At 40.0% G+C, this 15,467-nt stretch overlaps 1 protein-coding gene across 1 annotated transcript in view; it reads left to right on the plus strand.

The window, feature by feature from the left end:
* The window catches only part of LOC141129908 (zona pellucida-like domain-containing protein 1), a 169,507-nt gene extending 167,732 nt beyond the window's left edge, over nucleotides 1–1,775 (plus strand). The window contains exon 10 of the mRNA XM_073617942.1: nucleotides 1,600–1,775. Within this exon, the coding sequence (XP_073474043.1) occupies nucleotides 1,600–1,775 (176 nt within the window). The remainder of the gene's footprint in view (nucleotides 1–1,599) is intronic.
* The last annotated feature ends 13,692 nt before the right edge of the window (nucleotides 1,776–15,467 follow it).

Raw genomic sequence — 15,467 nt, forward strand, 5'->3', positions numbered from 1 at the left:
GAGGTTCCTGACTAGGGATGAACCGAACACCCCCTGGTTCGGTTCGCAGCAGAACTTGGCAAAAAATTTGTTCAAACACGCGAACACCGTTAAAGTCTATGGGACATGAACATGAATAATCAAAAGTGCTCATTTTAAAGGTTTATATGCAAGTTATTGTCATAAAAAGTGTTTGGGGACCTGGGTCCTGCCCCAGGGGACATGTATCAATGCAAAAAGAATTTTTAAAAACGGCAGTTTTTTTCGGGAGCAGTGATTTTAATAATGCTTTAAGTGAAACAATAAAAGTGTTTCACCGAAGATAGACCAGAAGAAAGAAGATGGAAGAAGAAGCAGAAAGAAGAAGAAATTAATAAAGGACTTGTCAAAAACCATCTCTTGTGTTTTTTAACCATTTTGACACTTTTTTGTGAAAAAGTACATTTGTACCCCATTACCAATTCACACACGGGGGCCGGGATCTGGGGGTCCCCTTGTTAAAGGGGGCTTCCAGATTCTGATAAGCCCCCGCCCGCAGACCTCCACAACCACCGGCCAAGGGTGGTGGGGACAAGGTGCTTTGGGGGGGCTACCTCAAAGCACCCACCCAATGTTGAGGGCATGTGGCCTGCCACGGTTCAGGGGGTGCGCTCTCTCGTCCCTCCTCTTTTCCTGCTTCCTGCCAGGTTGCATGCTCGGATAAGGGTCTGGTATGGACTTTGAGGGGGACCCCTACGCCATTTTTAAAAAAAATTTTGGTTCCGGTTTTATCAATGAACTTTTATGTGTATTGTCGGACCGACAATTCGTTATAGCCGCGAGTAGTTTTAAATGACTTTTTTTCCTTTGAAATGTCATTTTGCTGTCAGACTGTTCTAAACACGGGAAACATGCGCCCCTTTACAGACATACTATAGACACCCCCAGGTACGAAATTTAAAGGAATATTACACTTTTATTGTTTCACTTTAAGCTTTATTAAAATCACTGCTCCCGAAAAAATTCTTTTTGCAATGATACATGTCCCCTGGGGAAGGACCCAGGTCCCCAAACACTTTTTATGACAATACCATGCATATAAGCCTTTAAAATTAGCACTTTTGATTTCTCCCATAGACTTTTAAAGGGTGTTCCGAGGCTTTTGAATTTGCCGAGAACACCCCAAATTGTTCACTGTTCGGCAAACTGGCGAACAGCTGATGTTCGAGTCAAACTCGAAGCTCATCCCTATTCCTGACAACAAAACCTAATGCACTGTATATTCTGCTACATTTATAAAAGATTCATAAATTTAAAAATTACAACATATAAGTTAATGATGCCCAACTAACAATCCTGCAATTGCATGCCTCCCTGCTTCATGGAGAAATATATTTCCAATTAATTTGTTTCCTTTTCCTGCGCTCGCTCACTTTGTAGGTGCATTGGGAAATGAGGGTAAATTGTATAGTTCAATGCTTGGCATTGATGCTTATACCAATAAATTAGGGGTGTTACTTTAACAGGCCACCAACAGGAAACTACAACCACTGCCAGAAACATGATGGTCATGACAGCAGGTATAGTCAGCATTGTTCATGTATTCTTATTATGTACTCTATTTACTTGTATATTTTGCAGCTCAACCGCAAAACCCTTCGTTCCAAATGAACTCAGTGACCAGTGCCCTCATCTCAGGAGTAGTAATTCTTGGTGTCACCAGCTTTGGGTTTTTCATTATTTCTCTTGTCCTCTTGAACAGAAGGAAGAACAACAGCTTGGTTTTATGTGGCGTACGAAACCCAGCTTTTAACTAATGAAAAAAATTGCACTCTTTTTTTATATATAAATTTAAAATCTTTGTGTACTGAAAATGTACAGTGTATGGATGTTCCATTAACATGTTACCTTATCAAGCTAATGCTTTTTTTAAAGTTTCTATACTTAGCATGTGCACTGTATTAATGAATGCAGGGACTGAGGAGCAAACATAATTTAAGTAACAGTTGTGATTTATCATTTAATGTTGAAAGTGTTTTGCCTGAGCTTTTTATCTGTCTACACTACAGCCTGCCTAAACTAAGGAATGTTTTGATTAACAGCAACATGACATATACCTTTATATATCAGACATTCCTTGGTATTTATAAACACTATTTATTATATGTCTGTGCAATGTTAATTACAGTAACACTTTATCTGTTAAAGGGTTATCATAATCATTTTAATTAAAATGTCAGGTATTTAGTTTTTTAGCAAGCCTGCTTTGAAGTTTTAGAAACATAGCCATTATAAACTGTAATGGATGTATTAACTCTGGATATATAGTTTGCCTCTGTTTTTGCAAATGTACATTATACTCCCAAACCTTTTATTTTTTGAGCCAGATTCACAAAATGTTCATATCTTAGAGCCCTTTCACCAAGAACACCACTTTGTTAGACATTTTTTACTAATCTAAATGCAGACCATAGCTTTTATTGGGCCTGCACATACATGCACATACACTGAGCAAAATTTTAAACGCAACACTTTTGTGTTTGCCCCTATTTATCATGAGCTGAACGCAAAGATCTACGACTTTTTCTATGTACACAAAAGGCCTATTTCTCTCAAATATTGGTCACAAATCTGTCTAAATCTGTGTTAGTGGGCATTTCTCCATTGTCGAGATAATCCATCCACCTCACAGGCGTGGCATATCAAGATGCTGATTAGACAGGTTGATTATTGCACAGGTGTGCCTTAGGCTGGCCACAATAAAAGGCCACTCTAAAATGTGTAGTTTTACTGTATTGGAGGGTCCGGGGGGTTCAAAAACCTGTCAGTATCTGGTGTGACCACCATTTGCCTTAGGCAGTGCAGCACATCTCCTTCGTATAGAGTTGATCAGGTTGTTGATTGTGGCCTGTGGAACGTTGGTCCATTCCTCTTCAATGGCTGTGTGAAGTTGCTGGATATTGGCAGGAACTGGAACACGCTGTTGTATACGCCGATCCAGAGCATCCCAAATATGCTCAATGGGTGACACGTCCGGTGAGTATGCTGGCCATACAAGAACTGGGATGTTTTCAGCTTCCAGGAATTGTGTACAGACCCTTGCAACATGGGGCCATGCATTATCATGCTGCAACATGAGGTGATTGTCGTGGATGAATGTCACAACAATGGGCCTCAGGATCTCATCCCGGTATCTCTTTGCATTCAAAATGGCATCAATAAAATGCACCTGTGTTCATTGTCCATAGCATACGCCTGCCCATACCATAACCCCACCGTCACCATGGGCCACTTGATCCATAATGTTGACATCAGCAAACCACTCACCCACACAATGCCATACACGCTGTCTGCCATCTGCCCTGTACAGTGAAAACCGGGATTCATCCATGAAGAGAACACCTCTCCAAAGTGCCAAATGCCCTAAAATGTCAGCATTTGCCCACTCAAGTTGGTTACGAGGGTGAACTGCAGTCAGGTTGAGACCCCGATGAGGACGACAAGCAAGCAGATGAGCTTCCCTGAGATGGTTTCTGACAGTTTGTGCAGCAATTCTTTGATTATGCAAAATGATTGTTGCAGCAGCTGTCCGGGTGACTGGTCTCAGACGATCTTGGAGGTGAAGATGCTGGGTGTTGAGGACCCGGGCTGGTGTGCCTACACGTGGTCTGCGGTTGGATGCACTGCCAAATTCTCTGAAACGCCTTTGGAGATGGCTTATGGTAGAGAAATGAACATTCAATTCAAGGGCAACAGCTCTGGTGGACATTCCTGCAGTCAGTATGACAATTGCATGCTCCCTCAAAACTTGTGACATCCGTGGTATTGTGCTGTGTGATAAAACTGCACATTTTAGAGTGGCCTTTTAGTGCGGCCAGCCTAAGGCACACCTGCACAATAATCATGCTGTCTAATCAGCATCTTGATATGCCACACCTGTGAGGTGGATGGATTATCTTGGCAAAGGATAAGTACAGATTTGTGAACAATATTTGAGCGGAATAGGCCTTTTGTGTACATAGAAAAATCATAGATCTTTGAGTTCAGCTCATGATAAATAGGGGCAAACACAAAAGTGTTGCATTTATAATTTTGCTCAGTGTAAATATTAGTAAATTAGTGATGTGTTTAGATTAGTAAAAAAAATAGTATTACTCATAATTCTTTTGCAAATATGCAAATATGTACAAATACTTGCAGTAATCATACCTCCCCTGTGTTATTGTGGAATAACACTTTTTTACCCAGGTAAACATGTACACTCTATGGACCATATTCACATTTTTTGGGCAAGAATTTTCTGCCGGGGAGATCCAGTATTCATAAATCAGTATTGTGTGCAAGGACTGGCTTAAAAAAAAGCTTACAGTTTAAATACACTCCAGGTGCATGAGAACAAACCTATAATTCTCTAATTAGCAGGGAGCATGAGATTTGCTGATTGCCCAACTATAGAGCTGACAGAGCAGGGGGCATGTGTTACCTCTGCAGAAAGACCACTGCTTCCACAGAAAAAGCAAGAATTCTTCTCTACAGCGTATTAGCAGGAGACAGGCAGTTCTATTCAGGCTGTGGCTGCTTTCTGAAGAAATATGAAACTGTAAGAATTTGCACTCCTTTTGTTTTTCATGACTTGGAATGTATTTATCTGTGTTAAGCTGAAAGTTACAATTGGAGTCTAAAGTAGATGGCTCCATTTTGCAAGAAGATATATACAATGTGTCCATATTAAGCATTTTGATAGTACCAAAAGTAAACTGAAAGTATATAGGAACTACCATTAAATATTTATATGTTGTAGTGTGCCGAACAATACCAAGCTCAAAATAGAAAATAATTTAACTTTCTAAAAGGGAACAGAGTGACTCCTGCTCCTCACACTCTATTAGTTGGTAGGGATGAGCCAAACACCTCCCAGTTCAGTTCACACCAGAACTTGCGAACAGGCAAAAAAATTTGTGCGAACATGTGAACACCGGTAAAGTCTATGGGACACGAACATGAAACATCAACAGTGCTAATTTTAAAGGCTTATATGCATGTTATTGCCATAAAAAGTGTTTGGGGACCTGGGTCCTGCCTCAGGGGACATGTATCAATGCAAAAAAATAAATTAAAAACTGCAGTTTTTTTCCAGAGCAGTGATTTTTTTTAATGCTTAAAGTGAAACAATAAAAATGAAATATTCCTTTAAATATAGTGCCTGGGGGTGTCCTTAGTATCCCTGTAAAGTAGCGCATCTTTCCCGTGTTTAGAACAGTACCACTAAAGGAAAAAATGTCATTTAAAACTGCTCGTGGCTGTAATGAATTGTCGGATCCCGGCAATATAGATAAAAATCATTGAAAAAATCGGCATAGGTTCCCCCTCTCCAGTCCATTACCAGGTCCTTTGGGTCTGGTATGAATATTAAGGGGAACCCCGTGCCAAAATGTAAAAAAAAATTGCGTGGAGGTCCCCCCAAAATCCATACCAGACCCTTATCCGAGCACGTAACCTTGCAGGCCGCAGGAAAAGAGGGAAACGAGAGAGCGCCCCCCCCCTCCTGAATCGTACCAGGCCACATGCCCTCAACATGGGGAGGGTGTTTTGGGGTCCCAGGTGGGGGCTTATCAGAATCTGGAAGCCCCTTTTAACAAGGGAACCCCCAGCCCCCCATGTGAATATGTGAATGGGTACTGGGTACATTGTACCCCTACACATTCACCAAAAAAAGTGTCAAAATGGTAAAAATGACATTAGATAGTTTGGGACAAGTCCTTTATTAAAAAAAAAGTGTCCCTCAATGTAACTCTTCAATGACAGCACCAACGATCCGAAAAAAGGAGGCGTCCTGTGACTGCAGGCTTTTTGCAATAACAACTGTTATATAGCTGAGGGTGGGGCCACCTGGTGATGTAAACTTTTTTAAAAATAAAGGACTGTCTCCTGTCATTTTTACCATTTGACACTTTTTTTGGTGAATGTGTAGGGGTACAATGTACCTGATACCTGTTCACATGGGGGGCAGGATCTGGAGGTCCCCTTGTTAAAGGGGGCTTCAGATCCTGATAAGCCCCCCACCTGCAGACCCTCACAATGACCGGGCAAGGGTTGTGGGGAAGAGGCTCTTCTCCCTATCAACATGGGGACAAGGTGTTTTAGGGAGAACATGTTGAGGGCATGTGGCCTGGTACGGTTCAGGAGGGGGGCGATCTCTCGCCCCCCCTTTTCCTGCAGCCTGCCAGGTTGCGTGCTTGGATAAGGGTCTGGTATGAATTTTGGGGGGACCCCCAGGCCATTTTTTTTTACATTTTGGCATGGGGTTCTCTTTAAAATCCATACCAGATCTGAAGGGCCTGGAATGGATTTTGGGGGGGACCACCACGCCATTTTTTTTATCTTGGCACGGGGTTCTCCTTAAAATCCATACCAGACCCAAAGGGCCTGGTAATGGACTGGGGGGGGTACCTATGCCATTTTTTTCAATGATTTTTATGTATATTGCTGGGATCTAGCAATACATTACAGCCGCAAGCAGTTTTAAGTTAAATTTTTTCCTTCACAAATGTCATTTTATTGCTCCCATTCATAAAACTATGTACGGCTGCCGTGTAAGCAGCCTTACATAGTGTGGGGCATGGGCTCAGCCCCCTGAGCCATGATTGGCCAAAGGCACCCTGCCTTTGGCCAATCATTGCTCTCACAGCAGAGCGCGCTGTGAATGGCCAAAGCATGCAGGTCAGGTGCATGCTTTGGCCATTCAGCAGCCGTCAATGCACTGGGATCTCGCATGGGTGTGCAAATTTCCCTGGAATGCCCCCTAATGTTCTGTATTCGGCGAGTGGGCGAACTCCTGATGTTCGAGCCAAACTTACATTCGACTCGGCTCATCCCTATTGGTTGGCTTACTTGCCAGCTTCTTGCATAAAATAGATGCAAAGAGTGATCGGGGGGCTGCCTATCTATGAACAGATGTAATATCAAGTACAAATGGCAATAAGACATCTGCTTATTATATTTTCAGTTGCTATTGGAATGTTAGGACTCCACACAATGTAATTTAGATGGCATACTGAACAGTAAAAGCTTAAAGATCAACTCCATTTGTGTTGAGGAAAAAACATTCCCCTCTGGGTTATATATGTACATTGCAAGAATTTTAACAAACTTTGTTGAAAATTTCTACCTTTTTTATTCTAAAGAAATAGTTGTTTGTCTGTGTCCAGAGTGAATCTGTATGGGAATAGTTTTATAACTATCAATCAGCTGCTGCACCTGCAGGGCTCTAATAAGGAAATTGGCCGGGTATACATCCCTTTAGATGTAATTTCCCATTGGGAGTATCTCACCAGAAATTATATTTTTTTGCTGCAAGGGATGGCAAAAATCAGATTTGTATGTTAGTGCAGACTTCTGGGAAAATCAGTAAGCTAATCTCACAAACAGGAAATAAAATTTTCAGGGGGCGTTCTGCACACCATCTGTGTACAGAATGCCTCCAGGTAGCCATACTGCATTGCATTTTACAGAAAATTACAGAGATGCAGATTGAAAAAGAAAAGCTAATTTTTAATAACATTCAATAAAAATATGACTTGAGTTTCAATTGTATACGCTATATTATTTTTTGTTGTTTGCTAATTTTTTTCTCATGAAAGTGGAGTTACCCTTTTATTACATTTTCTCCAAAGAAGAGACCAATTGGCATATGGGCACCTATGGATTTTCTGAGAGGTTGGATACAATATCTGCGCAAGTACCTTTCTTGCATATAAACCCTTCTTTTTACTCTCTAACCGGTAATTGAATCTATTACATACACAATCATTTGCATGGAAGTCAGCACAATTTCACATCTTTCATTAGGCTATATATATGATGTTTCTCTTTCCAATGTGAAATTTTCCTTAAAGTGATTGTAAAAGCAGAAGTTTTTTTTTATCTTAATGCATTCTGTGTGCAGCAGCCCCCCTCAGCCCCCCTAATACTTACCTGAGCCCCCTCTAGGTCCAGTGATGTTTCTAGATTGATTTAGCTGCTGAGGAATCCCTGCCTCATTGGCTGGGACAGCAGCGCATCATCATTGGCTTCCACTGCTGTTAATCAAAGTCAGTCAGCAAATGAGGAGAGAAAGGGGGTGGGGCTGGGCCACGGCTCCATGTCTGAATGGACACACAAAGCTGAGGCTCGACTCGGGTGTCCCCATAGCAACCTGCTTGCTGTGGGGGCACTCAACAGGAGGGAGGGGCCAGGAGCACAGAAGAAGAGCCAAAGAAAAGTAGGATCTGGGCTGCTCTGTGCAAAACCACTGCACAGGGCAGGTAAGTATGACATGTTTATTAGTGAATGAGATTAAGTTGTGCTGACTTTAATAATTCAGTCATGTGCAAGCAAAATAATGATATATGTTGGGAAAAGACTGATCAGGCCATGCATATAATGAAGTTTTGTCCAGCTAGAACCTGATGAACTGGCCAAAACTTGAACAATGTATGGCCAGCTGGAGGAGCAATGGAGCCACTCCTGGACAACAGCATTTTCAACATATAGAGATGGTAGTTTTGAATACACCAGCAAATTTTGATAAACTTAACTAACAAACTAAAGCCTAACTTTAGCAAACAGTTTTCAGCAGTTACAGCAGCATTTTTTTCTGTTGGCATAAAGGTTTTACATACATGAATAATAGCTGACCATTGTAAACACCTCTGTCAGTGTTATATGGTTTGTCTCAACCCTCTAGCTGACACTTTTACTGGACAGCTTGGACTGGTAAAGGAAGTTGAAAAACAACATACCTACTGGCTGATGCCAATGTGAAAATAAAGGAGTAAAAAATTGGTTGTAAACCCTTACATATACCCACTGAAGAAAAAAAGCCTCAAGTGATATACAGAAATGAAACAAATCTCCCCTACCTACATAAGTTTTATCTCTTTATCAGCAGCCCTCTCTCCTCTACAGCCTCCTAAGGTACACAATTTACACAACATTCTGAGCTTCAGAAGGCATGTGTGTGTCTCATAGGGAAACATGTACCGGCTGTCAACCCCCTTCTGTGTGCTGGAGGAGGGTCAGGGCCATCTCTTGGGATTCTGTGGTGATGGCAAGTGACTCAGTCAGAAGTGACTCATGCAAATAGCAGATGGAAGAGATAGCAGAAATCAAACACACCTAGGTGCTTTGGATTGAGGCCACTACACACCATAGAGCAATACACTTTTTCCTTTTTCATTTCAGAGCTTTATAACTATTTTAGGATTGGCACGCTGCAATATAATAGCATCTTGCTTTTGAGTTCAGATACAATTTAGGATAAGTGAAAATTCACTTTGCAAAATGAAAATTCACTTTGGAAGTGGACAAACTCTACTCATTTAGTACATCAGGGTCAATGTGGAATATTACCAATAAAAAAGGTACGAGGAGATAAATCTAATGGTAAAAAAGTCAAATTGCACCAACTTTTCGAATTCCTATAAAAAGTATTCTTTGGAGAACTACTAACTGCTTTTATATAAATGGTTCATTTTGTTCTTGAAAAGTATGCTTCTGAGAAGTATAAAAATACAGTAGCGTCAATAACCAAAGTTTACTTATAGCAGCAATTTGTAGCAATCTTTTGTGTTCATGCATTGCCTGTAAATTCTTAAACTGAATACCGTACATCCTTTTTATATAAAAATGCAGTACAAGTAGTGATATTTGTTATACCAGAGTAACTAGCATTATATTAACATTCTTTTAAAATCAGTTTCATTTAACTGACAATTACCAGTTAACTTGTATGTTTAGAACCAAAGAGGGCTATTTACAATATAACAAATGCTGTCCCATAAATGTATCAATACAGTGTCAGCAGCTATACTTTTTAGATTGTTATTATTGTCAATATGTTTTTTTAATGAACAAGCTGTGATGTCATTACCTACTATTTTAGTATGTGTCTCGCACTATAGTATGTAGCAAAATTCATAGAAATTTAATATTAAACCATTTATTCAAGGTTTTAAATTACTGTGTTGTATATTATATCATTTTTTTTTACTTTATTTTGTTTTCACATTTTGGCTCTAGAGTCTTTATCTCCTAGAAACATGAAAGTAAAACCCTTTTATCCAACATGTGTTTGTGTGTTTTTATTGATTTCCTGCTTTGTGTGATACAAGCCACTCTTTCCAAAGAGAATTGGTGGCTGTTATTGCTGAACTCCTGGAATGTCAAGTTGTGTTGTACTTATGGTCCTATGTTATGTTCACCCACTTAAGTGCCTTGAGTCACTTACCTGTATTATGAATCTTCCTGTGTTGACCCATGCTTTGTAATATTTTGTTATTTCTTTGAACGAATAAACATTTTGTACAAGAGTCACTGACCTGTAACAATTAAGCAATGCAGAGACATTAGAGTAAAATTATGAGCCCTTATCTGTATACTTAATCTAAGATAGTAAATCCACAAGAGGGTCAAAAGGACAACAAGCATTTTTTAAGATAGCACCAGGCATTGACATCCATCGTTTTCGCTTAGGAAAGATTTAATCAATTTAGAGCTCTTGAATAGATGGCATAATAGCTGTTTTTTTTATTTTCCAGGATGTAAAGTTAAAGTAACTGAACCCCCTGAAAATTGATAAGATTTTTTTTTATGAAAACAATTTAGCAAACTGGTAAATTTTAACTGTTATTTTAAATATGAACTATTTTAACTATTGCAGTTTCCTCCCATACATTTTTATTCTTGCCTTGCATATCTCTTTGTTTTAACTTTTTAAAGATTTTTTTAAGCTTTTTTGCAATAAAAATGTAAACATTTCAATGTATGGTGTGGTACCTTTAAAGTTCTATTAGCTTGGTTTTTGTTAGGGATTTATGATATTTGAGTGTCTGATTTGAAAGGACATGGTACCAGTAAAACCATATAGTATAAGTGATAGAGAATGCATGAAACAGGCTCCTTCTCATCTTTTCTGCTTTACCGCATAGTGCACCCTCATCTTTCATTGTGTTGATCTCTGGGTATAGATCCTACACTGTGTTGCATTCAATAGGCCATTCTAGTTTTACATTTTGGATCCAATTATGTAATCTGGATAGCGAAGCAAAGAGTTCCAGTGAGAGTAGCATCATGATGCATGACAAGACCTAACCTGAAGTCTGTCATCATTGGAACTTACTGATAAGAAAAAGTTGTGGACAACATTTTCCCACTTGGGTTGCTAATAATAATTCAAAACTCAAATGGGTAATGTAAACATCTCTACAGTAAAATATTTATTTGATGTCTGTAAAGTGAAATATTTATTTTATAAGCACTCTGATCTCATATTGCATGCAAAACCTAAAAAATTTAAATTTTCATAAGGTTAACATGCATAGCAATATTACTGTGTCTAATTAATGTAAAGGTAATTTTACCAGAAATACAGTATGATTTTGACATATATGAAAAGCAATGACCTATAACTATACAAAATACCTGAGCGTATTTTAACCGTCCTTAAGTACAAATACAATCCAGTAAAAGTATGGGCTTAAAATTCACACAGGAAATGCAGCTTACCATCTCAACACTTTATTTTGCATCTAGGTATTACTGTAATACACTAGTGCACTCTATTCCATATTGGGAGCGATTAGTGATAACCGAAGAACCTTTTTTTTTTTTTTTTTTGCTTGTGATGCAGGAGTGGAGAGTAGTTCTCAATGTACACCCACTGAAAAATCCTTACTGTCACTCATACACAGAATGCACTATTTAACAATGTTTCAGTACAAAAAAGTCAAGCCTGCCTTGGAAGTTTGACTCTGAGTTGTAATACAGGATGTTTGAATTTGAACAGATACAGGAAGCAGAGAGAGAAAGAGAGAGAAACAGAGAGAAAGAGAGAGAGTGAGAGAGAGAGAGAGAGAGAGAGAGAGAGAGAGAGAGAGAGAGAGAGAGAAAAAAGACCTCAGGAAGTTAATTCCCATTAGAGGAGCATTTTAGGACGCTGACCACAGTCTATTCTACCGGTTTCAGATTAAGGTAAGCTAAAGCTGACCATAGATGGATCAAATCTTAGTGGGTTCTGCAGGGATCAGCCAAGATTTTATCCAGGTATGGGCTGGCTGGTTGTACTGAAGTTGATCCATCAACGCTGACTGTGTTAATGGGAGAATCAAGCAATTTTCTTTCTTGCAACCTGTGGCTTGCCTAAGTGAACATTCTGACACCAGTTAGAATTAGTAATTGCATAAATATCCCACTTTGTTGTTATGTAAATAGAGCATGCCACAACTTGGCCACTTCAATACAGGGGACATTCCCCCCTTCCTGCCCAGGACAATTTTCAGCCTTATAGCACTGTCACACTTTGAATGACAATTGCGTGGTCACGGAACACTGTACTCAAACTAAATTGTTATCATTTTCTTCCCACAAATAGAGCTTTCTTTTGGTGGTATTGGATCACCACTGGGGTTCTTATTTCTTGCTAAACAAACTAAAAAAGACCATCATTTTTGAAAAAAAAAGTTTTTCTTTGTTTCTGTTATAAAATTTTATTTTCTCCTTCACTGATGAGCACTGATGAGACTGCACTGATGAGGCAGCACTGATAGGCACTGATGAGTTAGCACTGATAAGGTGGCACTGATGGACACTGATGAGGAGGTACTAATATGTAGAATTGATGGGCACTGATAGGTAGCACTGATATGCAGCACTGATGGGCACCGATAGGTGGCACTGATATGCAGCACTGATGGGCACTGATAGGTGGTACTGATGGGCACTGATAGGCGGCACTGATGGGCACCGATAGGTGGCACTGATATGCAGCACTGATAGGTGGTACTGATGGGCACTGATAGGCGGCACTGATGGGCACTAATAGGCGGCACTAATGGGCACTCACAGGCGGCATTGATAGGCACTAATAGATGGCACTGATGGGCAGCACTGATGATGATCGCAGCTTATCCTGCTGGACATTATAGACACAAGTCCATCCAGTTCAATCAATAAAAGGGAAAAAAAAACATACAATCCTATATGCACAATCCTTTACCCACAGTTGATCCAGAGAATGGAGAAAACCCCCAGCAAAGCATGATCAACGTTACCTATAAGCGTTGCTATCCAGTTATATTATATGCATTTAGGAAACAATCCAGACCTTTTTTAAAACAATCTACTGAGCTGGATAGAACCAGCTCTTGAGGGAGTCTATTCCACTTTTCACACCTCTTACTGTGAAGAAACCTTTTCATATTTATAGCTTATGATCTAACAGAACACCCAGATCCTTCTCCACCATAGATTCCCCCAATTGTGCTCCCCCTAGTATGTATGATGTATGCATATTCTGAGTCCCCAAGTTCATAACCTTACATTTATCAACATCAAACCTCATTTGCCACATAGTTTGGTGTCATCTGCAAAGACTAAAATGGTACTTTTAATCCCAGACCCTATATCATTTATAAATATATTAACCTCTTCCTGCCCACGCTATAGCTGAAAGACGGCTACAGCACGGGCCTAAATTACCGGGAGGGCGTCCATGTCCGACCTCCCGTGCATGAGCTGCCTGCGCGTCCTCCTCTGGGTGCATGTGGTGCGCTCTGTGATCAGCCGAGTCTACAAGACTCGGCTGATCACAGATCTGAGTAAGGGGCCCATCCCAACCCCTTACCATGTGATCAGCTGGCAATGACAGCTGATCACATGATGTAAACAGAGCTGGTAATCGTCAATTGTTTTCCTCGCGCTGACAGCGTGAGAAGAAAAAAAAGCAGTTCACGGCATCTGTCAGAGGGACATAGGTCCCGATCACTGAGAGCCACTGCCACCTTATCTGCGCCCACCAGTGCCACCTGCCAGGGCCCACCAGTGCCACCTATCAATGCCCACCAGTGCCACCTATCAGTGCCAATCCGTGCTGCCAATCAGTGCCCATCAGTGCCTTATCATCAGTGTTGCCTATCAGTGTCCCCTACCAGTGCCTATCAGTGCCCATTAGTGCCACCTATTAGTGCCCATCAGTGCCACCTATTAGTGCTACCTATCAGTGCCCCTTAGTATCACCCATCAGTGCCCATCAGTGCCACCCTTCAGTGCCACCTATCAATGCGACCTATCAGTGCCTGCCAGTGCCACCTCATCAGTGTCCATCAGTGCCCCCTTATCAGTGCCTATCAGTGCTGCCTTATCAGTGCCTATCAGTGAAGCCTATCAGTGCAGCCTATCAGTGCCCATCAGTGCAGCCTCATCAGCACACATCAATGAAGGAGAAAATTTACCTGTTTGCAAAATTTTATGACAAACTGTGAAAACTGTTTTTATTTTTTTCCAAATTTTTGGTCTTTTTTTGTTTGTTTAGCAAAAAATAATAACCCTAGCAGTGATTAAATACCACAAAAAAGCTCTATTTGTGTGAACAAAATAAAAAAAAAGCCATATGGGTACAGTGTAGCATGACCGTGTAATTGTCATTCAAAGTGTGACAGTGCTGCAAGCTGCAAATTGGCCTGGGCAGGAAAAGGATTTAAGTGTCCAGTAGGCAAGTGGTACAAAAGTAAGGGTCCCAACACTAAATCTAGGGTTACACCACTAACATACCTAGACCATTCAGAGTAAGAATCATTAAATACTACTCTGAATTCTGTCACTTTTCTATCCAATTACAAACTGATTTCTCCAAGGCTGTAGACTTTACCTTACACATTAGCCATGCAAGGAGGAACTGTGTCAAACGCTTTTGCAAAATCTAAGTATACCACAGCCACGCCTCTGTCCAAGGTTTTACTTACCTCCTCATAAAAAGAAATCAGATTTGACAACTTCTGACAAACTGTCTGTTGCTTAAAATATTTTTTTCAGGAAGAACTTATTTATGTGGTCTTTTATTAAACTCTCCAGTATTTTCCCAACTATAGAAAATAAATGAACAGGTCTATAGTTACTTGGTAAAGACTTTGATACATTTTAAATATAGGCAGATTATTGGCCTTACGCCAGTCCAGTGGTACTATTCCAGTCATTAAAGAGTCCCAAAAAATGAGAAACAATGCCTTTGAAATTACACAGCTCAATTATTTTAGGATTCGTGGGTGGATGCCATCTGGTCCAGGTGCTTTATTCACCTTTATTATGTCTTAATATTCAATATTCAGACCATATCAATTTTGAGCCATTTTGGATCATTTGGGGTTGTGTCAATACCATCCTCATTATGGATATGAGCTCCCCCATGCTCCTTTGTATACACAAAGCTGAACAAGGTATTTAATAAATTTGCCTTTTACTTTGTTCCCAGTCATCCACTCTAGATTATTTTGTAAAGGGCCTACATGCTCAGGCCTGACCTTTTTACTATTAATATATTTGAAGATTTTTTTATGGTTTGTCCTACTATCTTTTACAATCTGTCATTCATTTTGAATTTGTGTGGCATTCATTTCCTTTTTACATATTCTGTTATTTTCTTTGTAAAATTTAAATGATGATAGTGTTCCTTCAGTTCCTTCATTTTTATATTTTTT

The sequence above is a fragment of the Aquarana catesbeiana genome, linkage group LG02 (genome assembly GCF_042186555.1).
Source record: "Aquarana catesbeiana isolate 2022-GZ linkage group LG02, ASM4218655v1, whole genome shotgun sequence".
Taxonomy (NCBI): Eukaryota; Metazoa; Chordata; class Amphibia; order Anura; family Ranidae; genus Aquarana; species Aquarana catesbeiana.